The sequence below is a fragment of the Orcinus orca genome, chromosome 9 (assembly GCF_937001465.1).
Source record: "Orcinus orca chromosome 9, mOrcOrc1.1, whole genome shotgun sequence".
NCBI lineage: Eukaryota > Metazoa > Chordata > Mammalia > Artiodactyla > Delphinidae > Orcinus > Orcinus orca.
In genome coordinates, this window is record NC_064567.1 from 11515128 (window position 1) to 11540163 (window position 25036).

Sequence of the window (25036 nt, forward strand, 5' to 3'; positions counted from 1 at the left end):
GGCTTCCCTGGTGGCGCAGTGGTTGAGAGTCCGCCTGCCAATGCAGGGGACACGGGTTCGTGCCCGGCCCGGGAGGATCCCGCATGCCGTGGAGCGGCTGGGCCCGTGAGCCATGGCCGCTGAGCCTGCGCGTCCGGAGCCTGTGCTCCGCAACGGGAGAGGCCACAACAGTGAGAGGCCCGTGTACAGCAAAAAAATAAAAATAAAAAAGATCTGGCAGCAAAACAAGAGGTGTTCGGCTCTGGGTATGCCTTGTGAGGTGGTGAGGAACGCTGTAAGAAGCTAAGGCAATGGAAGTAAGTGGGCTTTAGACACAGATTATCTACAGCTAGAGACGTCAGGCACACATCGGTAATAAATATGAGCGTTTATTTGGCACCAGATGGCAATACAAAATCCTGGCAGTGGGAAGAGGAAGGGTTCTGTCACCCAAATACTTCCATACGATACCGAGCCCAGGGCAGCACTTGGCAACAAGTCTCCGAAGCCCTGCAGAACAAGTATTCACCGAGCACCTGAACCACGAGAGGCTGAGCAGTGTGCCCGGAACCACACGAGGTGTGGAAAAAGTTGTCCTACGTGCGACTTCTGTCTTCAGGAGCTAATAATACGAGTGGATGAAACAAAACGTGGGAAAATACAGAGTACAAGTACTAAACTGGGTATTTTGCCAAAAGGGAAATTTTGTCAAAAAGTAGGAGTCTAGCCAGGGTCGCTTCCTTCCTTCCGCAAACATTTATTGAAGATCCAAGACATGTCAGGCACTGGGTACATGTTAGTGAACAAAAGAGAAGGTTTCTGCTCTCATGGAGCTTAAAGTGGAGACGGGAATGAACAAGTGAAGCACGCTAATTGATGATTACGCATTGTGATAAGTGCAATAAGGGGGATTAAACAGGACACAGTAATAAAGAAACGTGATTCTTAGAGACAGAATGGCCTGGGAAGGCCTCCACAACAAGGTGGCATTTAAGCTCAGACTTGAAGGATAAAGAAAGAAGCCACCAGAGACAAGAGTGGACTCAGTGGACCCAGGAGTGTCTGATGGCCTCGGGCAGGAAAGGCCTCAGAATGTCTGAGAAACTGAGGACAGCAGTGGGTTACGGGGAAATCAGCACTTAGTGAGGCCCTGCAGGCCAAGGTAAAGAGTCTGGATTTTATTTGAGGTGTGATAGGAAACCAGAGGATTCCAAGCAGGGGAGTAACAGCATCAGATTTATACTTAAAAACCCAAACCAATGGGCTTCCCTGGTGGCGCAGTGGTTGAGAGTCCGCCTGCTGATGCAGGGGACACGGGTTCGTGCCCCGGTCCGGGAAGATCCCACATGCCGCGGAGCGGCTAGGCCCGTGAGCCATGGCTGCTGAGCCTGCGCGTCCGGAGCCTGTGCTCCACAACGGGAGAGGCCACGGCAGTAAGAGGCCCACATACCGCAAAAAAAAAAAAAAAAAAGAATAAGGAAGTTTCATAAAAGCACAGATAAAGATGGCTTCTAGGGTGAACAAATAACATATACAGCAGTGGTCTCCCTGAAATGGAAAGTCATAACAGGAAGGGGAAATTGACCACATAAAATCAAGAGGGGATTTAATACTGAAGCAGAAAGAGGGAACAAGGTACTACATCACATCCTTGAGCAGCCAAATGATCCAATTAAGCAGTATTTTAGACAGAGCTGGTGGCAGCAGTAAACAGGATGAGACGAAGGTGAAGAGGGGAGAAACAGGAAGCAGGGAGATAACTAGGAAGCTTTTATAGAGGGGACACTTCATAGGAAGAAAAACGAGGATAAGGTGACAGATTACAGAGTATGAACAAGCATACCACTCTTATCTGCCTCTGCTGACACTCCCTGCAGGGCTCATTTCAGGTACAAAGCTCAGAGAAAGGACAACCAATTAAAAGATCTTTGAAACTTCCGTGGGCAAAGATCAACAGGCAACAGATACAAGGCATCCAAACCCTAACCTCTGCTGAACGCTGGATTCCCTGAGCCCCAAGGAGCCAAGAGTGGAGTTGAGAAGACAGTCCTTCCGGGGGGTGACATTCTGGAACCGAAGGGAATGAATGCACAGGTACGGGCCCACCCACAGCAGCAGAGAGTGACTGCTGTCCTGCTTGGCCTTTTGAAACCAAATGAAAAAGGTCTATGTTAAACCAGGACACCTTCCAAACTCTCACTCTGAGACAAATGGGGCTGGGATGTGACAGAAAAGATGGGAGATGACCTCTGAGACATCTCAACTAAAGTAATAAAAGCAATCACCAAACGCTTCCTACAAGAGCCCTGGGGGCAGAAACTGAACACGAACATGGAGGAAACCCACATGCCCTCTCCCCACCCATCGAGACACTATGTTCGTAACATCACTTGCCAGGTCCCTCAACTGAGGCCAAACGCTCCAGGCAACAAGTCCAGCCGGAGCTGGTTCCACAGGGAGAGAGCCTCCCATGGGAGTAGCCGGCCTGTAGTCCGAGGTCAAAGATGGAGACGATGGGCGTGTGAAATGAGCCTGGGATATTCCCAATCCCTGAGGGGGAGGGACAGAAACCGTGCGTCCTAGAGACAGGAGGCTCTATCACACCTCCCGTGGTCCAGCGGCCTCCATGTGGCCCAGGTGATGGGAGGTGGCATCACGTGGGAGGGTGTCCCGGGAAGAGATAGAGGTGGCGGCACAGAGTGCTACAGTACTCGGACATCTCCTTGCATCGGTGGAACTCCGTGCCCGGGGCGTAGCCTTCACGCTCCTTGATGAGCGCGTTCACCTGCAAAGGCAGAAACCCAGGGCCCATGGTTTGAGAATCAGGTGTTTCCATGATCCCAGAAGAGGAAGGGTAGGGAGACTGTGAAAAACAGGGCAAGGGCGGAGGAAGGTAGAACAGCGCGGGGACGTAGAAGGTTCCTGGCACCACTGAGCCGACTTACCTCCACGAGCATGTCGGCCACATGCTTGTCACAGGCCCTCTCACAGAACACCTGAGTGAGGGCCTCCACGTACCAGGAGCCCCGCTTGGTGTTGCGCATGGCAGCGGTCCCTGCAACCAGGACAGCAGTGAGCACACAGGGAAGGTCCTGGGCACCCTCACACAGCTGGACGGACCTCGCCGACACCCGCTCCCTCCGCAGTCAGAGAGAGACGCCACCTTTTGGATCTCTCCTTTGGAACTCACGATACCTCTGAGGCAGGCGTAGCCACAAATCATGTCCGAGCGAGTGGGCAGTCGCATCTTCAGCCCCTCCTCTTTACTGGCATCGCTCTCCTCGCACTCAGGGGATCTCTCATGGTTCTTCCCGTCTTGCTGGTCGACCCCACGATCCGTCTCATCTGTACAAAGGCAGACAGAGTGGACAGAGATGTTATTTCCTCTCTTGGGCCTGTCACAGTCAAGCCCGAGTTCCCTGCAACCTTGACTGGGAAGAACCATTTCCAGCTGTTGTCTCCAACCTGTGGCTGATGAATTAAAAAACAAACAAACAAACGAACGAACACCATTACTCCCATTCCCCTGCCAGAGTACACCGATCACACAGAGGGTGCCCATGGCAGGCCGGACGCCGCGCCCAAGCACATGCACATACACGCAGTCCGAGCTCTGTCCACGCTGTGTAAGACAGGGCAAGTGCTGAACCAAATACTCCTCGTAAACAGAATGAAAAGCCATCTGCGTCCATGATTCACTTGTTCAATTGTCAATATTCCTGGAAGTCAAAGTGCTCCTTATTGCAATACACAGTAAAATATTGATATATTTCGCTTTATTATGTAAAAAAAACCAAGAAACCAAAAATATGATTACTACATTTATGCCATATGAAAACTACAACCTCAAATCTATCAATAAACAAATTATAAAACTAAGCATGATCAGCTGTTTTCAGGGTGTTCTGGGTATTTTTAAATCATTTATTGTTTATTAATTTCATAAGCCAAGTTGTAGCTGGCGTGCAAAATTTGAGAAATTTAAAGAAACTTAAAATTGGGATAATTTGACTATTTTCTCCTACACAATGTAAAAAGAACACTATTATTCAATATTAGCAGTAGATTCTCAACATACCCTGAGCACATGTCCAACCTCCTGACCTAGGCCTTATCTACCCCAAGACATGTTCTCTTTCTGATGCTGTTGTCGTGGGGGTGGTAGGAGAGACACAGGACACACGGCTGTCACGCCGAAGCTGAAGGAGTAAGTATGTTTTCTTACACCTCCCTCTCCATAGGACCCCCAAGACAGCCTGAAACGGGAGTGAGGCTTGAAGGTCTGTGCAGAAAATGACCAAGGTTCACTGATCCAATAAAAATGTACTGAGCGACTTCCACATGCCAGGCACTGTTTTTGTTTGAGGCCCTAGGGATAGAGTGAAAAGTCCCTGCCCTTCTGGAGCTTACACTCCAGTTTAGGAGCCAGTCATCCGGGGTGGGGCGGTCCTTCTAACAGGCATCAATTATGTTAACTGAATAGAGCGGAAGACAGTTGAGCTCAGGCTTTCAAAGGAAGAGCTGGCTACTGGTCATGCCTTGAAGGATTTAATTGTAGAGAGAAGATTCACGTTAGCCCAGAAGAGTGCAATTCTCCCCTATCCAGGTCTAGTATTTGTATATAATCTCTGAACATAGGAGGAGAAAATGATCATGAACATGTTTATTTCCTTTTACTTTGCTAGTGACACCTCCTAAAGGAAATAGGCCAAGCTGAATGTGTCCCTCAAGAGAAAGGAGCCTCCTCCCTTGTCTTTGTGTCTCAGATCTGTTAATCAATAAATGTTTTTTTCACAGTATCCCCATATATGTTTTTTATATCATTGCTACGCTTTTTAGGCAGATTAATTTCCATCCATTCGTTCAATATTTATGAAGTGCTACTACATATCAGGTAGTGCTCTGAGACTGGGGATACAGCAGGTGCATAAAAAAGCAAGCTCCTGCCTGCACATACTCTTTTCTTAGCACTTTTCCCTGCCATGGTAATCGTCCTGAAAAAAAAATTTATCGCATTATTTCTTACTTAAGCTCCCAATAGCTCTGTACTATTATCTGTCAAAGTCCGAAGTCCAAAATCTGAGCTGTAGCTAAAGGTATAGATCACGTGGTCAGCCACATCCCACTACATATGACTGATGCAGACGCGCAGTTTTTAAATTAGATTCGGGCATACTTCTGGCTCAGCACACCTTTTTTTTGGCGGGGGGAAGGGGATATCTTTTTAATCTTGGTATGCTTGTCATTGCATTCCCCCCTTTTCCCTGAAAGGATCTATCTGTTACTCCACACCCATGTAAAAAATGTATTATTTGAATGCTTGGACAAAGTGACCTTTAAATCAAACTACAAGCCCCTTAGGGGCACGGATCATGTCCTAACAGTCAGAGCTGGTACTTTCCGCGGATTTCCTATGGGCCAGGTACTGTGCTAAGTCCTTCATACGAACCATTTCACTTAAGCATCACAACAGCCTGACCTTATGAAGTAGGTCTGATGATTATCTACATTTTATACTGAGGAAACTCAGGTGCAGGGACATCGAGCAACTTCTCTAACCTGACATAACTAGTCAGTGGTAGAGGCAGAATTGGACTCCACATTTAGAGCTTTTAGTTATTACTGTTTTCCTCCAAGATGAGAGGCAGGCCTCCATGTCTTCTGAGCCTAGTCGGGGAGTCCTGGCTCTTCAAGGGGTAAAAGAGACTGCGTGCAAGAAAGAAGAGGGGCGGCAGCAGCTCACGGAAGAGCACGAGCCAGAGGCTGACACGGGGCTTCTGCGCTGCTTTCCTGCGTGACACGTGAGTGACACAGAGAAGGGAGGAGACGAGAACGCAGTGTAGCTGAGACGAGAAGTAAAAGGAGAAGGTGGAAAGGGGGAGGAGAGGTGGAGAAAAAAAAGAGGAAGAGCATAAAGTGAGAGGGCTAGGAAGCAGAGACAGCCGGAAAATCCTTAACTGGAATGAGTAACCAAAAAAGCGCATCAGCGTTAATAAGCACAGAAAGAAGGAAGCGTCCTCAGGAAAGAAGGCGAAGACACTGGCAGAGAGCGTCTGGCAGGACAGGATGTGGCAGGTGCACAGGGCTGACCAACCTGAGAGCCAGGGGCTGCCCAAGTCCCAGCACACCCCATGCATTGGGAGACACTTACAGAGCAAGAGAGGCGGTGGCAGCAGTGAACAGAAGGAGGTGCCCAAGGGATCCGATAGCACCTGAGAGGAGCAAACAGGAAAGTGAGAGCTGGTGGGAGGCTGCCCAGGAGCCACACCCAGGTGCTGGTCTGCCAGGGCACTCACCTCCACGGCAGGCCTGGATGAAGAACATTTTCGGTTTGTTCTGTAGGCTCGGGCAGTTGGCATTGTCAAACAGCCGGAAAACCTCTTGTAGCTGCCAGAAACAAACAAGGGAGAAGGGAGGTTGGTGGTCAGTGGGACCTCCTGAGTCCTACACGCAACAGCAGCCGTCACTGGAGAGAGGGGCAGGCGGGAGGTGAAGCGGCCCAGCTTGCAGAGCTGCAGCCACGGGACGGCACGCACCTGAAGCAGCGTGCCGTCCACGCCATAGACACCGCCCTCCATGCCGTGGGAGAGAAGTGCCACTATGCAGGAGTCCATGACACGGTGAGCGGGTAGCTGGGCAAAATCCCGGAGCTTCTCTTGCATTTCCTAGAAGACAGACACCTTTCAGCGTTGTTCACTAGTCAGCACCAATGTAAGCTTTTCTTCAGTGTCTGAAACCCTAAGCTATTAGAAGGTACAGTGTGTTCCCTACATTCCTGTGGTCGATGGTAAGTGAAGTCAGAGATGCACCAGAAAACTGCATGACTTCAGACAAAATTCTGAATATAATTTTACAATTCACAGGCTCACTGAGGTATGTTAAGAACTCCTGGATTAAAGCAAGTTATTAATGAAGGAGCTAGCTAACTTTATCCATTCTCCAATCATCAACCCGATCCTTCTTCAGAGCATATGCCCTTGTATATAAATGGCACAAGGGGGACCGCCGGGTAAACTGTAACAGCTACAAGAACTGCTGTGTGACAGGATCGTGAGAGTAGAGAACAGCAGTACTCCTTTGCTGTTGTCTGTCCGAGAATTTAAGTTCCCGGAGACAGTGATGATGTCTGTATAAAACGCTTTGTCCATGGAAGAACACACTCTATGGAGGATTCTGTACAGGGTCATGACTACATATATGGGCCAAGGGATCAGAGAGACCTCAGCTGGATCCCTAGGTTCATAAATTAGAACAAGTTATTTAGCCCCTCAAAGCTCTAGTACCCATTTTGTAAGACAATTAAGCGTACATTTCCTCCAAGTTTGTACAGATTAAATGAGATATGGCACAGAAAGGACTTATCACTGTGTCTGGCACATACTGCAAACATCTGCCATTGCAATGTACTTGTCTAATGAAGGGTAACAATATTATTTTTTCAAAGAAACCGTGTAGTCTAACTTAAGAATCTTTTTGATCTTGCACTAGACTGACATATATGAATAACACTCTAACTGAAGCATTATACCTAACAGTACAATAATATGATACCAACTTTTAAACCTATGTCTCCCTCTACAACTCTAGATGTCTGGATTGTCTCTGAGATGAACAGAGAGAAAACAGGCTCATTTTACTATGAACTTGATCAAAATATAATGAAGAATATGCTATCTAGGCAGAACAGTTACAGTACACATATATCTAACAGTCCACACACAGCCCCCAATAAAACACACACTTGTGTAATACATTGCGGTGGTTCTCCAAGTGCGGCCCCTAAAACAGCAGCATCAGCGTCACAGGGGAACCTGTAAGAACTGCAGAGTCTTGGCCCCCAGCAAACTGTTTTCACAAGCCCTCCAGGTAATTCTGATGTGCTAACGTTTGAGAACTGCTTATCTGTTTGGAATAGTTCTGTTTGCACATAATTGAGACTTAATAAGAGACTTGAAAGTCTGCAGTTTCACTGGGAATGGAGAAACTGGCTGTGCTGAAAGAGCATGTGTATTTTCTGAGCAAACAGAACCCAACCATAATATTGGAGATCTTAAGGTAATAAAAGATATCCAAAATTCATTCATTTTAAGAATATATCATCTCAAGAGCCTACTGCCCCTCTGGAGTTGACTGTAACAGAATTTAACATGTAATAGGTGAAGTTCATTTTGCTCCAAGGAGGGAATATACAGGTTAGGCACTCAGGAGCATTTTGCACTTAAGTGAGATTACTAGGTCAGTAAATAGAAGACAACAAAGCCCGAAGTTAAGAACACATGGGCTTTGTAACTGAATTTAATAAGATTAAACCATTCAATCAATGGGGGTTAGTCATTTGGGGAAATTTTTCCGAAAGTAGCGTAGCTTAAAATAGGATCTCTAGATCTATTTCTGATAAAATTACAGAACTTCTATAAATAGCAGGGCTCTTAACACTTCCAAGTGTTTTTGGCTGGGGGACACAGAAGAAAAGAATAACCTGTGAACTCCCTGAAATGATACCCCAAATTTTACTGGCAGCTGTATTTTCCAGAGATGACCCACAGCTTGCCCCTATACCCTCAAATCCGTCTGTGACCAAATGCAAGTTACAAACCAATACCACGACATGGTGAAAGGAAACCTGCCACTTTAAAGTGTATCTCATTTCCTAATATACAATAAACTGTAATTCTAGAACTAGTAAAACTCATGAGGTAGTGCAAGAAGAAAAGACTCTGATGATGAACAGAAGCACTGAACACCTACATGAGCGGTGAGGATAATAGCGTGCTCTCCAGCACTGTCAGGCGAATGGTTCTCTGAGACTACACTGTCTCCAATTTTTCAATGGAATTATCTCTAAAGCAAAAAGGAATAATATGGGGAGAAAAAGAGGATCTAAATTTTCTTGGTTCTGTCTCTTTGCTCACCAAATAATTATATAAAAGACTTGAGGGACCTTCCCTGAGGTCCAGTGGTTAAGACTCAACGCTTCCACTGCAGGGAGCACAGGTTCAATCCCTGGTCGGGGAACTAAGATCCTGCATGCCTTGTGGCATGGCCAAAAAGTTTAAAAAAGAAAAAAAGAATTGAGCCCCTTGAGATGTTCTATCAGAAAGGTAGTATCCTGTACAGATGCCTAGCGCACCAAATTATCACACCCACTGTCGCTACCTGGTTTTAACTGCATCTGAAAGTTCGATTGGCCACTGTCAGAAATTGGTCCTGCAATGTCCTCCTCCTGCTTCTGAATCTCCAGAGCTGAGGACTAGCGTACATGGAGGGTGATATCCCGAAGGTTCAGTCCTAGCCCTTTTGCTTTTTCTCAAGGATCATGATCTCTCATTACTTGAAGTCTTTTTCCTACACAAGTAGTTCCCAAATTTACATCTTTGGCCCTGACTTCCTCTGAGGCCCTCAATTCCTTACGTTCTCCATCTTCTTCCATAGGTAGTTATTTAATCACAAAGCACTGACAGTACAATCATGCCATTATACTATTTTTCACATATATTCTTTTCCTTTTGGTCCACTATCCCGTCCAGGCCCCCACCATCTCATATTGGCATTATGATATTAACTCCAAACTGTATTCCCTGCCACTGGTCTCTACCTCATTCATTACTGTCATATTAATCTTCCTGAATCATCACTGTGAATGCGTCACCTTTCTATTCAAAAACCACTAACGATGTGCTAATGTCAACACAAGGAAGTCCAATTCCTTTGGGAAGACATTCAAGGCCCTGTGCATTCTGGTCCCTTTTTCCCCAATCTTGTTGTTGGAACTCCTGTGCCCTAGACATTTGGTTCACCCACAAGGTCCCTAACACACATTTCTAATCTGTATGCTGTTCTCCTTGTGTAGGACCCCTTCACTCCTCCTCTCTTGCCTCAGTAGCTTCCATCCTTCGCGGGCAGCTTAAGTCTCACATCCTCCACTTATCCTTCTGACCACATCTACCCAGGTGATGGTTTCTTCCTCTTAACTACTGTAGAAGACACTGTCTCTAGTCTTTTGTTGTCCTTTAAGGGGATGTGCCTCTTTTTTTTTTTTTAAACTGATGTCAAGACTCCCTCATCTAAATGAGGTCCCTTGAACTCAAGGTCCATATTAAAAAAAATCTCTGGCAGCTAACATAGTTGCCCCCTGTTATAAGGTGCTCAAAATTGAACGCCACTGCGATTCAAGTTATAGAACAACGTAACCAGAGAATCAGAATCCAACAGGTCCTGGAATCTGCATCAGGGAATGGCATTTGTGAAGTGGGCCCGTAGGCCCATCAAAGCTACTGTCTCTAAGATAAGAATCAGTAGTACACAGTTGACCCGGTGCTTAGTGATGTATCTTTAACTATCAAGCACATAAAATCCCTTATCAACTGCATAAAATTTGGAAAACCGTGACATAATAAATTCCTAGTAAAAAAAATGACTAGACCAAAAGCTGTAAAGAAATGTAAATCGCATTCATTTTGTTAAGTGACCTTCTAATAGGATTCCCTCTGTAAGAATTACAGCTGTTGTCCCACCTTTATTCCCTTCATGCCCAGCAGATCTCTCAGGAAAGCATATAACCTACGTGAATACTTGATGTAGAAAGGAGCTGTTCCAGCCATGGCTTTGAAGCAAGGGTGGGTTTACTTCTTTGCCTGAGCTATTATTGGGAAGCTGGTAATAGCATGTAAAGAACAACATTCAGGTCCCTACCAATGAATCTGGCCTTACCCCAAATTTAGCAATACACAATTATTCTCACAGAAGCAAGACAGCTGAGAAATAGAAATGAAGACCACAGACAATGCTGACCACCCTACCTCAACAGACCAAAGAGAATCTTCTAGAAACCTTAATTTTACCATGGATATTCCCAAAGGCAAGTTTAGGAAAGCACTATTATTCTGAATCAAAATAAAGAATTAGTATTAATTTACCAATGGACTATTTTCAATTTCAAAACAGAACTACCTAAAGGTAACAAAGTCAGTGGTACAGCCCGGTAACTGAGGCTGAAGGGGACTAAAGCCTAACAAGAATGCTTAGGACCTGCAGGAACCTAGCTCAGAAGTAATCTACGCTAAGATCTGTCTTGTGGCCACAAAACTGATGAGAATAGGTTATGTTAGGGACTTCCCTGGTGGCGTTGTGGTTAAGAATCCGCCTGCCAATGCAGGGGACATGGGTTTGAGCCCTGGTCTGGGAAGACCCCACGTGCCGCGGAGCAACTAAGCCCGTGAGCCACAACTACCGAATCCCGCGCACCTAGAGCCCGTGCTCTGCAACAAGAGAAGCCACCGCAATGAGAAGCCCATGCACCGCAACGAAGAGTAGCTCCCGCTCGCTGCAACTAGAGAAAGCCCGTGCGCAGCAACAAAGACCCAACACAGCCCAAAGAAAAAAAAAGAATAGGTTAATTCATGAAATGACCACAAAACAGTATTTACAAGGACAATTCTAGCAAACTTTCATTTGTAAGAATTTTATCTGCCAACGTAATCTTGAGAACTGGACTCCTAGGCAGCAACGTCAACCAAGAAGTCACTGTCCTGTGTAACCCTGACTTATAAATATCTTTTCTTAGTTGGTTGGGTGCATATCAGTATCTCACCTCCTGAGGGACTGGGAATCAAGTTGCTGAGCATGTAAAAGTGAGAACCCGACCCTGGACTATTCTTACTCAGGGAGCGCACAGCCACCCTGAGAAGTCAACACCCAGGCAGCTGGCTGGCCTGAATCCTTTCTCTCTTTTCTTTTGTTTTCTTTTTATTATTTATTTTTTGGCTGTGTTGGGTCTTCGTTGCTGCACATGGGGTTTCTCTAGTTGCGGCGAGCGGGGGCTACTCTTCGTTGTGGTATGCGGGCTTCTCATTGCAGTGGCTTCTCTTGTTGCGGAGCATGGGCTCTAGGCACAGAGGCTTCAGTAGTTGTGGCAGGCGGGCTCAGTGGTTGTGGCTCGTGGGCTCTAGAGCACAGGCTCAGTAGCTGTGGCGCATGGGCTCAGTTGCTCCACTGCATGTGGGATGTCCCCTGCACTGGCAGGCGGATTCTCAACCATTGCGCCACCAGGGAAGCCCTTTTTTTTTTTTTTTAAAAAAACTAGATTGCAAGATGGGCGGCAGAACACAGCAAGTAAAAGGTAGGGAGAGAACATAACTCTAGTAAGGCACAACCCAGCAGGCAGAGGAGCATGGACGTTTCTGGCCCCCAAGTGTTGTCCCGTTCTCTAATGCACACGTCAGCATGTCCTGCCTCGGGTACCTGTGCAGTCTGGTCAAGAAGAACATGAACTTTGTAGCCCAAGAGCTTGAAGAGCGTGACTAGAGTGCTGTGGTCCACATCCCCTCCAGAGCGGAATTCCAAGTCTTTCTCGCCAGTGAAGTGCACGTTGCTCAGCACCAGTGCCAGGCCACGAGGCCGAGACTGCAACCTATAGGCCTGGGGAGGGGAGGCCGATTAGACCGTGAGCTTCTTGAGGACAGAAACTATGCCTCCCCCACTAGACGAGGCATTTCAAGAAAACACAGACATCACGTTCTTCTTCTTAATCCCACCAGGTCAAGTATAGAAATACCCACAAAACACAATCAGCAATTATTTTCTGACTAATAAAGGCAGGAAAGAAATGTATATACACAAACTAAGTTCAGATGCCCAGGAAGGGTATCTCATTTCCCAACGCTTTTCCTCTTGCCATTTTGCAAGACTCACCAGCTGGTAGTGCGCTTGATAAAACTCAGGAGTGCAAGACTTCACCTGAAGGCTGGGAGGCCCATCTCCATGGTCTAGGGAGTGTTCCACTGTATCTGCGGCATAGAGAGCAGAAAAGCTAGCACACAACCTACACAGCAATCCTAGTGCTTCACTGTAACTTCAGGCACCCTTTTCGTAATTACTGGTCTGGCTCACGTCCCTTGTCTGTAAGCTCTATGGGGGCAGAGACCCTGTTTGCTTTTGTTCACCACTGGATCCTCTGCACTTAGCCTGCGTATAGTAGTAGGTGCTCAACTCAGTAAATGACTGAATGGGGTATATGATAAAACCCTTGTTCTAATCACTAGAATACTCAATCAGCAGGGTAGAGGCCCATGATGTAGTCTTTCCTCATCGTAAAATAACTAAGCTTTACAGAGGAGATAGGCCAATTATGTGCAGGAACTTCCTACCTGCACAAGTTGCTCCAAGGGCCGATCACCATTAAAAAACCATCTATGACGGAAGAAGAAAAACAGGCCCAACCCAGAGCCCATCTGAACTGTCCTGCTGGTCCCTAACAAATTCACTGAGGAAACCGTTCCAATATGAACGAAAATAGATTTCACACTGGGGCAAAGTCAGATGCCAGTCAAGGAAGCGGAAGTCGATCTGCGGGACCCATTTTACGCCATCAGTTCTCACCTGGGGACAGGCGGCGCTGCTTGCGGGGGGGGCAGGACTCACACACCGGGAAAGGGAGACGCAAGTGGTAGTCGCAGCGCAACTGTAAGAAAGCAGGACCCCCCGTACCAGGCCTTAGGGAGCTGGTCCAGCCCAAATAATACAGAAATCTAGTCCCGTTCCCCACTTCACCAGTCTCAAAAATGCCCTTCCTACCAAACCAACCCTTCCTAACATACCACGTGTCTAGGGCTCCATACCGGTGGGGGTATGTGCTGAAGACCAGCCAGGGTTGTGAGCAACAGGTCCTCCAGGTGACCCTGCTTGGTCTCCCTCAGGGCCACACAGAAGGCATCAAAAGCCTGGGGGCCCCTCTTGGGCAGCAAGTTGAGGAGTTCCACATTCTGGCTGAAACTGCACACCTTGGCCTACAATACAAGAATAAAACATGACATCACATTTACTTATCCAGCTGTAATTCTGTTTCTCCAGATGAGCTTCCTAGTAACAGCATCATCCATCTCAAGAACTCCTTTTACAGAAAAATATGTACGTGGGAAGCCCTTCCCCCACTATTCTTGAATTATATGTCTTTTCTGTTAAATGCTCTAGGGTAGAAGAGCATTTTCATTTCCTTAGTAAAGCACTACATCTTTTTCACACTTTACTATGCTCTGTTCCTCTTCCTACCGCTAATATATTCACTTGGCTTTTCTCTTTTGCCTTCAGATACCTGAATGTGCTCCCTCATTTCCAAGGTGATAATGTCCTTCTCCAGGAGATGTTCTAACAGTTCGCTCAGCAACAGCTGTTTGGCCAGCACCACTCGGTTCTTTTTGAGAGCTTCCTGATGGTCAGGATGCATGCCATACACTCCCAGTATCCTACAGATAAAAGACAGAAAAGCTGTCAAGTACAAGATCTGGCAGAGAAGTGGAACAGAAGAGGTGTGGGTAGGAGAAATATAAAGAACAGGACTTACGATAACTAAAATGAGACATATTTTATTGAATGTGCTTAAAATCATAGAAGTGTTAAGCAGTAACACACTGATCATAAGGAAATGATATACAATCCTTTATGGAGGATGTTCAACTGAGACCATCTTCTGAGATGAATGGTCTGACGAGGGGAAATATCTATCGTGACAAAAATAATACACACACGAGTAGACATACTCACAAGAAGGAACATTCCTCCATCTGACCGACCAATTTTCATTAAGGAGTATTCCAGAAAACATTTCACACTACTTATCTAAGCTGCTGACAGTGATATGAGTCTAAAATAATCCTTTTTATATATATATATAAATTTATTTTATTTATCTATTTATTTTTGGCTGTGTTGGGTCTTTGTTGCTGCGTGCGGGCTTTCTCTAGTTGCGGTGAGCGGGGGTTACTCTTTGCTGCAGTGCGCGGGCTTCTCATTGCGGTGGCTTCTCTCGTTGTGGAGCACGGGCTCTAGGGGCTTCATTAGTTGTGGCATGCGGGCTTCATTAGTTGTGGCTCGCGGGCTCTAGAGCACAGGCTCAGTAGTTGTGGTACACGGGCTTAGCTGTTCCGCGGCATGTGGGATCTTCCCAGACCAGGGCTCGAACCCATGTCCCCTACACTGGCAGGCGGATTCTCAACCACTGCGCCACCAGGGAAACCCCACAACTATGGTTTTTAAAACGGTAAGTTCCTGTGACAAAATAACACTAGAAATGACCAGGATCCTATAAGAACCGAATTAAGTAAAAAATCTGACGGAAAGTCACAGTAGATAAATGCCAATGATGAAAACAATCAACATAACCTGAAATCACTCAAAGAGTTAAAGCATGTAAAGGCGAAATTATTTTGGGAATTTAGTTTACGAGGGATGTCTTCATTTCAAGGATTCCTTAGTTTTGCTATGCGTTTGGAAAGAGTTCAGCTTCTGTTGATGAACTCAAAGAATCCCATGTCCAGGTGAGAGGGAGACACAAGAGGGAGGAGATATGGGGATATATGTATACGTATAGCTGATTCACTTTGTTATAAAGCAGAAACTAACACACTATTGTAAAGCAATTATACTCCAATAAAGATGTTATAAAGAAAATAAAAGAATCCCATTTCCAGTGTGTAACATCTATGTGCCTAATTTATATAAATCCAGGGTGTGCCAGCCTGCTTAGTCACAGTTTCCAAGTACATGACAACAGTAAAGACCTGATGGCAGTGAGAAAGGAATATGGTACCAGTTTCAGATTATAACTTAAAAAACCTATTTTAAAATGCATTCCGGGGGTTTCCCTGGTGGCGCAGTAGTTAAGAATCCGCCTGCCAATGCAGGGGACACGGGTTCGAGCCCCGGTCTGGGAAGATCCCACATACCGCGGAGCAACTAAGTCCCTGCACCACAACTACTGAGCCCGTGCTCTAGAGCCTGCGAGACACAACTACTGAGCCCATGTGCCACAACCACTGAAGCCCGCACGCCTAGAGCCCGTGCTCCGCAAAGAGAAGCCATGGCGAGAAGCCCGTGCACCGCAACGATGAGTAGACCCCGCTCGCCGCAACTAGAGAAAGCCTGCATAGCAACAAAGACCCAACGCAGCCAAAAATAAATAAATTAATTAATTAAAACAAAAACAAAAAGAATCACCTTGGAACATACCAAAGCAGCTAACAATGACAACGTGTATGAACTCTGGTAAAAATAAGTGTTGGGCTTCCCTGGTGGCGCAGTGGTTGAGAGTCCACCTGCCGAGGCGGGGGACACAGGTTCGTGCCCCGGTCTGGGAAGATCGCACATGCCGCGGAGCGGCTGGGCCCGTGAGTCATGGCCGCTGAGCCTGCGCGTCCGGAGCCTGTGCTCTGCAGCGGGAGAGGCCACAACAGTGAGAGGCCCACGTACCGCAAAAAAAAAAAAAAAAAGTGTTAATAGTTCAATCGCAAAATAACATCGTAGCTGGATTCTGGGTATTTCCTCAGGATACACACCAATGGTGGGGTGGGTTTACTCGACTTTTTTCCCTTAATTTACCAGTAGCATTTTCTCCTTAAAACTTTCTCCTCCCTTGGTTTCCATGACACCATTCTCTCCAGTTTCCCTCTCTGCTTACTAGGTCCCCGTTTCCTTCACAGGACCTTTGGCCTGCCCTTAAATGTTGACATTCCGTTAGGAAGCCCCCTCAAAAAGCCTCTCCCTACTCAGTATCATCCACACAATTCACTAATCGACTCCCCGTTCTTAACTCTAAGTTGTAGACTTGAATTTTCAATCAATAACTTATTAGGTTTAATCTGAAGCAGTATCCATTCTACACACACCTGCTCCTTGCAGGATTCCATACTACGGGGAGTCTCAAAGGTGGACTTTCCAAAAGTAACCACAATCACCTAGAACTTTAGAACACATCGGGAAAGGGGGGAGCGGGTGGAGGAAAGGACACAAAGACGATTCTTAAGTCTTGATTCTGTGTCCTTCTGCAGGTTCTGGTTCCAAAGTCCTCAATTCATCACCTGGGTCTGGACCGGGAGGCATTAAAATATGTTATCCTGGGCGATGTCTGCCATGATACGATTTAACTGGGGCAGAGGCTGAGACACTCGGAGCCTCGGGAACTTCCTTGTCTCAGAGTACACCCAAACCCCAAAATCTGTGTTGACTGCTGTGAAAATCTGGTCATTACACCCAACGCAATACGGATCATGATATATTCAATCCGAAACAAATGCACATCAGGCAGAATTCCGAGATCTGCAGGTCTCATCGGTGTTTATGAGTACAGAGTTTAGTTCCTCAAAAGGGAACCGAGGAAAAGAAAGAATCAAGAATCTTTTAAGAGAAACCGAGATTTGACAGGACTGGAAAGAGCTCGCCTGGTTCAGAGCCTCCGGGATTGGAAGAATGGAGGCTGGGGAATCTTTGCTCGAGAGGGACGAGGCCCAGAAGAGATTCGCCCGCCCGCGCTCCCCTCGGGGGCTCAGCCGGCCTCCCACCCTTGGCTGGAAGCTTGGACACCGCGGCTTCCAGGGGCTCCGAGGGGAGGGGCGCCAGGGCCATACGCCTGAAACCCGCGTCTCCCTCCCTGGGTCCCACTACGGACCCCTGGGACCCTCCCCACTCACCTGCGTCCCCTATCAGCGGTCATCAGCCCCTTTTGCTGGAGGGCGGACCGGGGACCTGCGCTCGGCGCCGCCATTTCCCGCTTTTCCCGGGCTGTGCGCGCACCGCCCACAACCCAAACAAACCGCGAGCCCTCTGGTCCACCGCATCCCTCCCACGTCCGCCGGCGCGCAAAGCGCCTGCGCGCTGCTATCCCAGCTCCGCCCCCACGCGAGGCCGGCCGCGCCGTCGCCGGAGCGCGCGCAGGCGCAGAACCCACGCGGCGGACTCGCTGTCCAATGGGATGAGCGAGCGCGCTCGGCGGAAGGGGAAGCGAGGAGCCGCTCCGCCCTACTTGGCCATCCGATTGGTCGTCGGTTCCCGCGGAAATCACAGCTCCCTCCCCGGAACCGCCCACCTCTCCTCACCCGCCTGTTGCAAGAACTGTATGGAGATGGGTGTGGCCGGGCTTTTCACTTTATTAAAGTTAACTGTTGGGACCAGGGTAAGGAGGACAAGGACAGAACTAGAAGGCGCTAGACAGATACCCGCGCAAAGAATGAGCGTGGGTCAGCGATGGTTGGCTCAAACCTGCATCACAGGCACAGCACATGATTAGAGAAGCTGGTGTTCTGTTTGGATCTGAGGAAGCAGGGCAGGGGGTCCTCGGGTAAAACCCAGCGGGGTCAGGCGCAGGGGTGAGGCTGAAGCTATTGCAGACAGTGCAAGTGTTTCCAGTGCTTCATAATAGATGATGCAAGAGGGATCCTTAGATGCTCCACCACCCCTCGCAAAGGACCTCGGGTTTTCTCTTTTCTGACCATCATATCCACCCATCCTCAGAATCAGATGTCCCTACCCCTGGGGCAGTTTACTCCACTGCTTCTAGATAGGATGGGATCCTGCACTGGGGACTGCTGTCTAGCCCCCCGGGGCAGGAATTTCCCATCTGGAGCAGGGGCCATCACAGTTTTGATCAGCTCTGCTCCTCTAGGAGGCTGGGCACACTCCTGGTCCCACTCAGCACTCCCTGTCTGCAGACACAGCTGGTCCCCCATTCTGTCTACACGAAGTCTTCTACCCCTCACCAGCCATTGACCAAGACAGAAATTGAGAGATATGTGCATGAACTGGCTTCTGTTGCCTTGTATTGAAAACACAAGGGCTATGGGATCAGAAGAGCAGACTTTAAGACATTTGTGTGTTATTTACTAGCAGTGTGCCCCTGTGCAAATTATCAATTTTTTCTGACCCTTAGGATCCTCGTTTTTCAAATGAGGACAATAATACCTCATTTTTGTGATCTAATAGAGGCAAAGCACCTGGAACAGAAGCAACAGAGCTGTCACTCAGATATTGTTTCTTTTCTTCCTTCACTAGATTCTCTGGAATCTCCTCATCTCACCCTCAGTCTAACTCTGGAAATACCAGGTATGGGGTAGGTCACTGAATATTGCCTGAAGACTCAAATTGTGCTGCCTACATCCCTGGGATGTGGCACTGTAGAACTGGGAAGGGCTCACCATAGCCTCACTCCCCTCTGGGTTAAAGTCATCATTTGTGACATCCAGGTGGAGACGCAGTTCCTGACACATAACAGGCACTGGGAAGCATTGTTCGAATGAATGAGTGGGTCTGGTGCAGAAAGACGACATATCCTGGGAAAGTCCTTTAGGGGGGTGTCCAGTTGTTTCCATAGAAAACATCATCATCGAGGTGACCAAAGCTGACATCGTAGGCAGGGGGTGGAGTAAGAGGTTCCAATTTGGGGGGCGCCCACAAGCTCTGCAGATCAGGAACAGTGGATGCAACTCGTGGTCCCCGAAGCCGCAGGCTGACTGGAGGTCTTCCAGGGCTTCCTGAGATCACAGACCCCTCTGAGCCCACTCGCCTGTCCAGTCTGGCTCTCCTGGGCTCCTCTGGATGGCTAGGCTGTCTCACCTCAAGTTCTGGGGGGATTACAACACTGGTGTAGGAGGGTGGTTGATCCGCCCCTGGGGGGTGGCACTGTGATTCCAACACTGTGGCCTCTTCGTAGGTTGGCACCTCAAAGGCTTCATTGTCCCTGAAGGGGGGGGGGGAGAAATAAGGTCATTAGTGGCTTCCTGAAAGAAGCCTGTTTTCCCTTTTCTATCTTCTACCAGCAAAAGACCCCTCCACTAGCCCCTGACCCTGATACCAGTGACAGGGGGAAAGCAGAGGCTGTCCGCCTAAAGTCTAGAGGGACACAGGGAGAATGGGTCCACATGTAATCCTCCAATCCTGCCCACCCCTTAACTCACCGTGCATTGCTTGAGGCCCCTGGGCTCTCGGTCTGCACTGATCGAGACCCCCATTCCAAAACACAGGCCAGGAGGCAGGCCAACAAAAAGAAGCCACCCAAGGTGAGAAAGAAATAAGCAACAGGGGCGATGTCCGGCCGTATCCCCAGCAAAGCCAGCCCCAGGAGGAAGGAGGTGCAACACAGGAAGAGAAGCGGCTTCTCCAGAGTCCCCCAGAATTGGCTTGGCACCATGGCCCCTCCCCAGGCTCCTGCAAAAAGACACACAGCTGTTGTGTCTAAACTAGCAATTGGCATCACCGCTAGGTTAGATTTCAAAGTAAGCATATCAGACACCTTTGTTTGGGTTTGTTTCTTCTATCTCAAATCAAATAAAGGGCCCAAAGAAGTGATCTGCAGGGTCCCCTTCAGCTCTGGGATTCTCTCTAGGATCACACTGCTGTCCCAGGGTATCAGTATGTGTGGAATAGCCAGGAACCAGCCCGGAAGTTCTGACTCCCAGCCCTCATGTGAGTTTACTATGTCAGAGCCCTACGTTCCTTACTTTTAACTTCTTCCCTATGGTCTCCCTTCCGTCTCTGTATTTCTACCCATTCCAGGATCCAGTCCTAGGCAGGCCCTGCCTGGGGCCTCAGGACTCACGGCATCTCTGGAATCCAGGTGATAGGCGGGCCCCACCCTTTATTATTGCTTGCAACGAACGTCCACCCCCCACCTGCCCAGTCTGAGTCCCTCAGTCTGACCTTGTAGGGCGCCACTTACCCTGTTTGACCCCGTCTTCCCATTTGCTCCCGTCAGCCCCACGCTCCAGTTGGAGGGAGAAAGTGCACATAGACACAACAAAGCCACAGGACACAACTACCTGAGAATCTTACAGACAGAGGTCTAAGGCGATAGAGGTCTAGGGCAATGGACAGAGGCCCAGATGATTCTTGACCTCTCCGTGCCCCATGGCTGTCACGGTCCCCCGCTCTCTACCGGCCCTCACTCGGTAAACTCGGATTTCAAGTTTCCTGCCTGGAGTTATTAGCACAGGGGCTGGGAGGCTGGTGGGGAGAAGCCTTTTCATCCCCCTGCAACACAACAGCAGCACCTAGGCAGCCACTACCCCCAGCCAGCCTGTCAGGAGTTCCCTGAGCTCTGCAGAGGAAGGAGTCGCCGATTCTACAAAGGGGCCAGACCGCCTCCTTACATGCCAGCCCCAAAGCCACGACCCTCCTGCCCCTCTTACCAGCGTTAGGAGTTCCTCCCTCACCTGTCTCACCAGACTGCAAGGTAGGTAGGTTGTAGGGGGGGTTTGGGAGGAGGAGACGGGGTGGCGCCCACTGGTTCCACCCACTTTTCTGCCCCAATCCTGCGCGAGATTCCTCCTCCCCCTTTCTGCTGAAGGCTGAACTCCCCTACAGCACCCTAAAGAGAGTCCTCCCCAAACTCACCCCCAGTGATGTTTGTACTTCGGACCAGAGTGAAATTTACATTTCTTCTCCCTTCTTCTCAATGCGCTTGGTATTCCGAGCAGTTTGCATTATATTTAGGTAATACGTTGTGTGCCTGGGAGCAGAGGCCACGGTTTATTTGATCTCTGCGGATCACGCAGTGCTTTGCACACCGTAAGCACTACCGTGGACATGGAATGATGTGTCCTACTTCTGCTGCCAAAGTACCATTTCTGTAAGTTCCTTGTTTTCTGCAGACCTGTAAGACGTGTTGTGTGTGCTTCTTGGCCCAGTTAACTCTTGATTCCTCACGGGCCACCTCCGAGGTGACGCCTGCTGCAGAGACTGTCTCCACTGCGTCTGCACGGCGTTCCTTCCTCCCCTGCCCACACCTTTTCCTGCTATATAGTGACGTTCTGTTTACACACCTTCCTTCTGAAACTGAGCAGGACCCTGAGGAGCCCTCCTGGGTACAAAAGCCTTTCTGGGTCCCCTGTTTCTTGTTGGTAGGAAAAAGCCTTTAGCCTCCGAGACTTCCCCTGAGTTTCAAAGGGCAGATTTAAACAGTTTCTAATTACGGAAGGAAGGCAATGTAGACACCGTGGAGGAGCAGTCAGGAAACAATAGTTCTGCGATAAAGCCAAGTCCCGGTTCCTCCTCAAGGGATATAGTGACAACATACCCTTGAGTTCTTCCACCGGAACTAAGGCCTCCTCCCAGGTGGAGGATGGTAACTTCAGGCTGTGCACAGAATTCCTGGAGCACCGCCCTGTTACCTTACCACCAACCAATCAGAGGAAGGTCGCACACCTCACAGCCCTCACCTCATATTTTGCCTTTGAAAACTCTTCCCCCAAACCATCGGGGAGTTCAGGTCTTTTGAGCAAGTGCTGCTCTTTCTTCTTGTACAGCCCTGGCAATAACTTTTCTCTGCCCCAAACGCTGACGTTTGGGCTTCTTGGGCCTCACTGTGGAGCCGACAAGCGAACCTGTGTTGGGCAACACTTCTGTTGTGAGCTTCTCAAGGTGAGTAGTGTCAACCATCCTGAATCTTTGAAGCTAACACAGTTCCTGACACGTGGTAGGTGCTCCCTGAACACAGCTGAGTGCTCTCATTGGAAGGCTCCCGTTCCACCTGGGCTCACCACACACTGGGGATCTGGAACCCACTCTTTTCAGTTATGGATCTAGTAGTAAGTCTGGGTGAGACGGGTGCTGGAGGCGTACTTTGTTCTTGAGACGGGGCTGAACTCTGTGCCTTCAGAATGTTACTAGTGGACAAACCGAAGGGGTAGCAGTCCTGGGGCACAGCCAGGGCTACTGCAGCGGAGGATGTGTGGAGTTGGGGGGGTGCGGAAGAGAGAGGAGGAGAACAGAAATGACATGGATGAGAGTGAGTGTGCCTGGGGTTGTGTGTGTAAGGAGTGGTGGGGTGTCAGTGTCGATTCTCTGCCCCAGACTGACAACGGAGAGGGAGGTGATCGACGTAACAGGAAGGCTATGATAGTCTAAATGAGCCGTGTCTCTAGGAAGTGGGAATGCAGGGTGGGAGTGTAACAGGGAAGAGAGCCAATTTTGACTCCGTGTGGGATCTGTTTCTTTGACTTTAGCCTTTCTCATTGCTTTTGTTATTATAATCATACATAATGGCCCGCCTCTGGGAACCCTACCCACCTGTGAATGGCTGCGAGAGAGAAGAAATCAACACATCCCCTCCCCGAGGCTGGCCATTCCAAGCGATGTTTTGCGAGACTGATAGTCCTTTTTACTTTACTTCCTCCCCGCCTCTCTCTCTCTATTCTACCTTTTTACTTTATTTCCCTCTCTGATTCTACAAAAGAAACTGGCATCCAGACCCCAATAAGATGTTTTTTGGGGGGACCCTAGTCCGCCATCTTCTCGGTCTACCGGCTTTCCGAATAAAGTCGTGTTCCTTGCCTCAACACCTTGCCTCCCGATTTGTTGGCCCATCGTGTGGCGAGCACAGGGAGCTTGGACTTAGTAAGAGGAGGAGAGCTGGTTGTTATGAAACCGGAGGGAAGGGGTCAGGGTACAACCTTTGAAAGCATGACATAGCCCGAGGACGTGACATAGACTGATTAGAACCAAATGGGTCCAAGATGGCGGACAAGTCAACTTCCACTAGACCTGAGCCTCACGATACACTCACTGTAACACATCAGCAAGCTAAATGACACCACCCACAGGCGCCATGACAGTTCCGAGACCCCCCCCCCCGTAAGGATCAAAAAGTGGGCGGTGGCCCAATGCCTGGAAATCCCCGCCCCTTCCCAAAATAGCTGGAATACTCCTCCCACTCATTAGCCTAGGAAATTACCCACCCCTACAAAAACTGACAACCCCATACCCTGGTGCCTTTCTCACCTTCTGAGATGGCCCACAGTCTATGGAGTGTGTTTCTCTCTAAATAAATCCACTTCTTATCTATCCGTTTGTCTCTCACTGAATTCTTTCTGCGATGAGACATCAAGAACGGAGCTTCATTAAGTCCTGAAACCAGGTGTGTGATCTCAGTTGGAAGACTGTGGGTTCTGGCCGGGTTTGAGTCCCAGCTGCATGGGTTCGAATCCCAGTCTGAGGGGCATGGTTTCAGTTGCAGCTGGCCCTTTAAATCTGCGGGTTCCGCATTGACTCACATTCATCCCACCTCACATAGAAAATATTCATAAAAAAAAATCTAGAAAGTTCCAACAAGTGAAACTTGAATTTGCTGAGTGCTGGCAACTGTTTATATAACATTTATATTGTATTTACAGCTATCACAAATCATTTACATTGTTGGGTATTATAAGTAACATAGAGATGGTTTGTTTTTTTTTTTGAAGATGTGGGGGGTAGGAGTTTATTCATTAATTAATTTATTTTTGCTGTGTTGGGTCTTCGTTTCTGTGCGAGGGCTTTCTCTAGTTGTGGCAAGTGGGGACCACTCTTCATCGCAGTGCGCGGGCCTCTCACTATCGCGGCGTCTCTTGTTGCGGAGCACAGGCTCCAGACGCGCAGGCTCAGTAGTTGTGGCTCACGGGCCTAGTTGCTCCGCGGCATGTGGGACCCTCCCAGACCAGGGCTCGAACCCGTGTTCCCTGCATTGGCAGGCAGACACTCAACCGTTGCGCCACCAGGGAAGCCCCATAGAGATGGTTTTAAAGTGTACAGGAGGATGTGCTGGGTTGTATGCAAATACACCATTTTATATGAGGGACTTGAGCATCCTCAGATTTTGAGCATTTGTAGGGTTTCACTCCAGTGTGTACTCTATGATATCCAATGAGATGTGAGCTTTGAATGAAGGCTTTTCCACATTCATCGCATTTGGGGGTCCTGGAACCAATCCCTTATCAATACTGAGGGATGAATATCTTGTTTCCACCAATTTTCTTACTATTCAGCTCATAAGGAGAAAGTATGGCTGGGATCAGAAGGACCTACAGTGAATATATTAATAGAAGGAAATTGGCCAAGAGTCACTGGTATGCAATGATAGGCTTAGTTAAGGAGTGAGCTCTGGGGGGTTTGGGGAGTGTCGGCTGAGAGGTAAGAGGGCCAAAGGGTGAAGGCCTGAAAGTCTACAGTGTGAAAAGTCATGCAGCCTGGGTGAGGTGGGACCTTTGTAGCTTAAGGCTTTTGGTTGCTAGAAGGAGCCTGCACTAGAGAGATTTGTTAAGTAAGAACTGGATCCAAATCATAGGGGCTGGACTGCTGTCTGGCTGTGCCCTACAATATATTCTCTATTTCAATAATTTTAAATAGATTTTCTAAAAATTCCATTTTTTAAAAAATATAAAATGTTAAAAAATATTTAAAGGCTAAAGAAAAAAGTGTCCACAATCTCATTACCCTAACATGGCCACTTAAAATTTCTATACATTTCTTCCAGTCTGTTCAC

General features: G+C 48.3%; 2 protein-coding genes across 10 annotated transcripts; both read right to left on the reverse strand.

Moving 5' to 3' along the window:
• Window positions 1-348: 348 nt before the first annotated feature.
• Window positions 349-17611, reverse strand: CASP2 (caspase 2). Of its 5 annotated transcripts, XM_049714724.1 has the most exons (12): window positions 17439-17584; window positions 15982-16835; window positions 14069-14219; window positions 13575-13763; window positions 13357-13438; window positions 12670-12764; window positions 12220-12396; window positions 6516-6644; window positions 6276-6366; window positions 3175-3324; window positions 2925-3034; window positions 349-2764 (listed from the first exon to the last, which is right to left on the reverse strand). In XM_049714724.1, the coding sequence occupies exons 3-12, from the start codon at window positions 14198-14200 to the stop codon at window positions 2633-2635; spliced, it is 1287 nt and encodes a 428-aa protein (XP_049570681.1). In that variant the 5' UTR covers window positions 14201-14219; window positions 15982-16835; window positions 17439-17584; the 3' UTR covers window positions 349-2632. The 5 variants fall into 5 exon arrangements, with proteins under 5 accessions (XP_049570681.1, XP_004272158.1, XP_033288181.1 ...); XM_004272110.4 differs by lacking the exon at window positions 15982-16835 and having other exon boundaries at window positions 13596-13763; window positions 17439-17609; XM_033432290.2 differs by lacking the exon at window positions 15982-16835 and having other exon boundaries at window positions 17439-17609.
• A 265-nt stretch (window positions 17612-17876) lies between these two features.
• TMEM139 (transmembrane protein 139) lies at window positions 17877-21867 on the reverse strand. Of its 5 annotated transcripts, none has more exons than XM_049714733.1 (3): window positions 21133-21823; window positions 19698-19947; window positions 17877-19480 (listed from the first exon to the last, which is right to left on the reverse strand). In XM_049714733.1, exons 2-3 carry the CDS (start codon window positions 19928-19930, stop codon window positions 19087-19089), a joined length of 627 nt encoding a protein of 208 aa, XP_049570690.1. In that variant the 5' UTR covers window positions 19931-19947; window positions 21133-21823; the 3' UTR covers window positions 17877-19086. The 5 variants fall into 5 exon arrangements, 3 of the variants coding, with proteins under 3 accessions (XP_049570690.1, XP_033288187.1, XP_004272159.2); XM_033432296.2 differs by lacking the exon at window positions 21133-21823 and adding an exon at window positions 20928-21088; XM_004272111.3 differs by lacking the exon at window positions 21133-21823 and having other exon boundaries at window positions 19698-20440.
• Window positions 21868-25036: the final 3169 nt, after the last annotated feature.

What these genes read in the sequence shown, in the direction of transcription:
- CASP2 (XM_033432290.2), bottom strand. Translation starts at nt 17,512, where the DNA reads ATGGCGGCGCCGAGCGCAGGTCCCCGGTCCGCCCTCCAGCAAAAGGGG. An exon ending in AAATGAGGGAGCACATTCAG is followed by an intron (nt 13,764 to 14,068) that starts GTATCTGAAGGC and finishes CTTGTATTGTAG; the next exon opens with GCCAAGGTGTGCAGTTTCAG. An exon ending in TATGGAGCCCTAGACACGTG is followed by an intron (nt 13,439 to 13,574) that starts GTATGTTAGGAA and finishes GCTTTCTTACAG; the next exon opens with TTGCGCTGCGACTACCACTT.
- TMEM139 (XM_004272111.3), bottom strand. Translation starts at nt 20,023, where the DNA reads ATGCTTACTTTGAAATCTAACCTAGCGGTGATGCCAATTGCTAGTTTA. An exon ending in GGGGCCTCAAGCAATGCACG is followed by an intron (nt 19,481 to 19,697) that starts GTGAGTTAAGGG and finishes CCCCCCCTTCAG; the next exon opens with GGACAATGAAGCCTTTGAGG.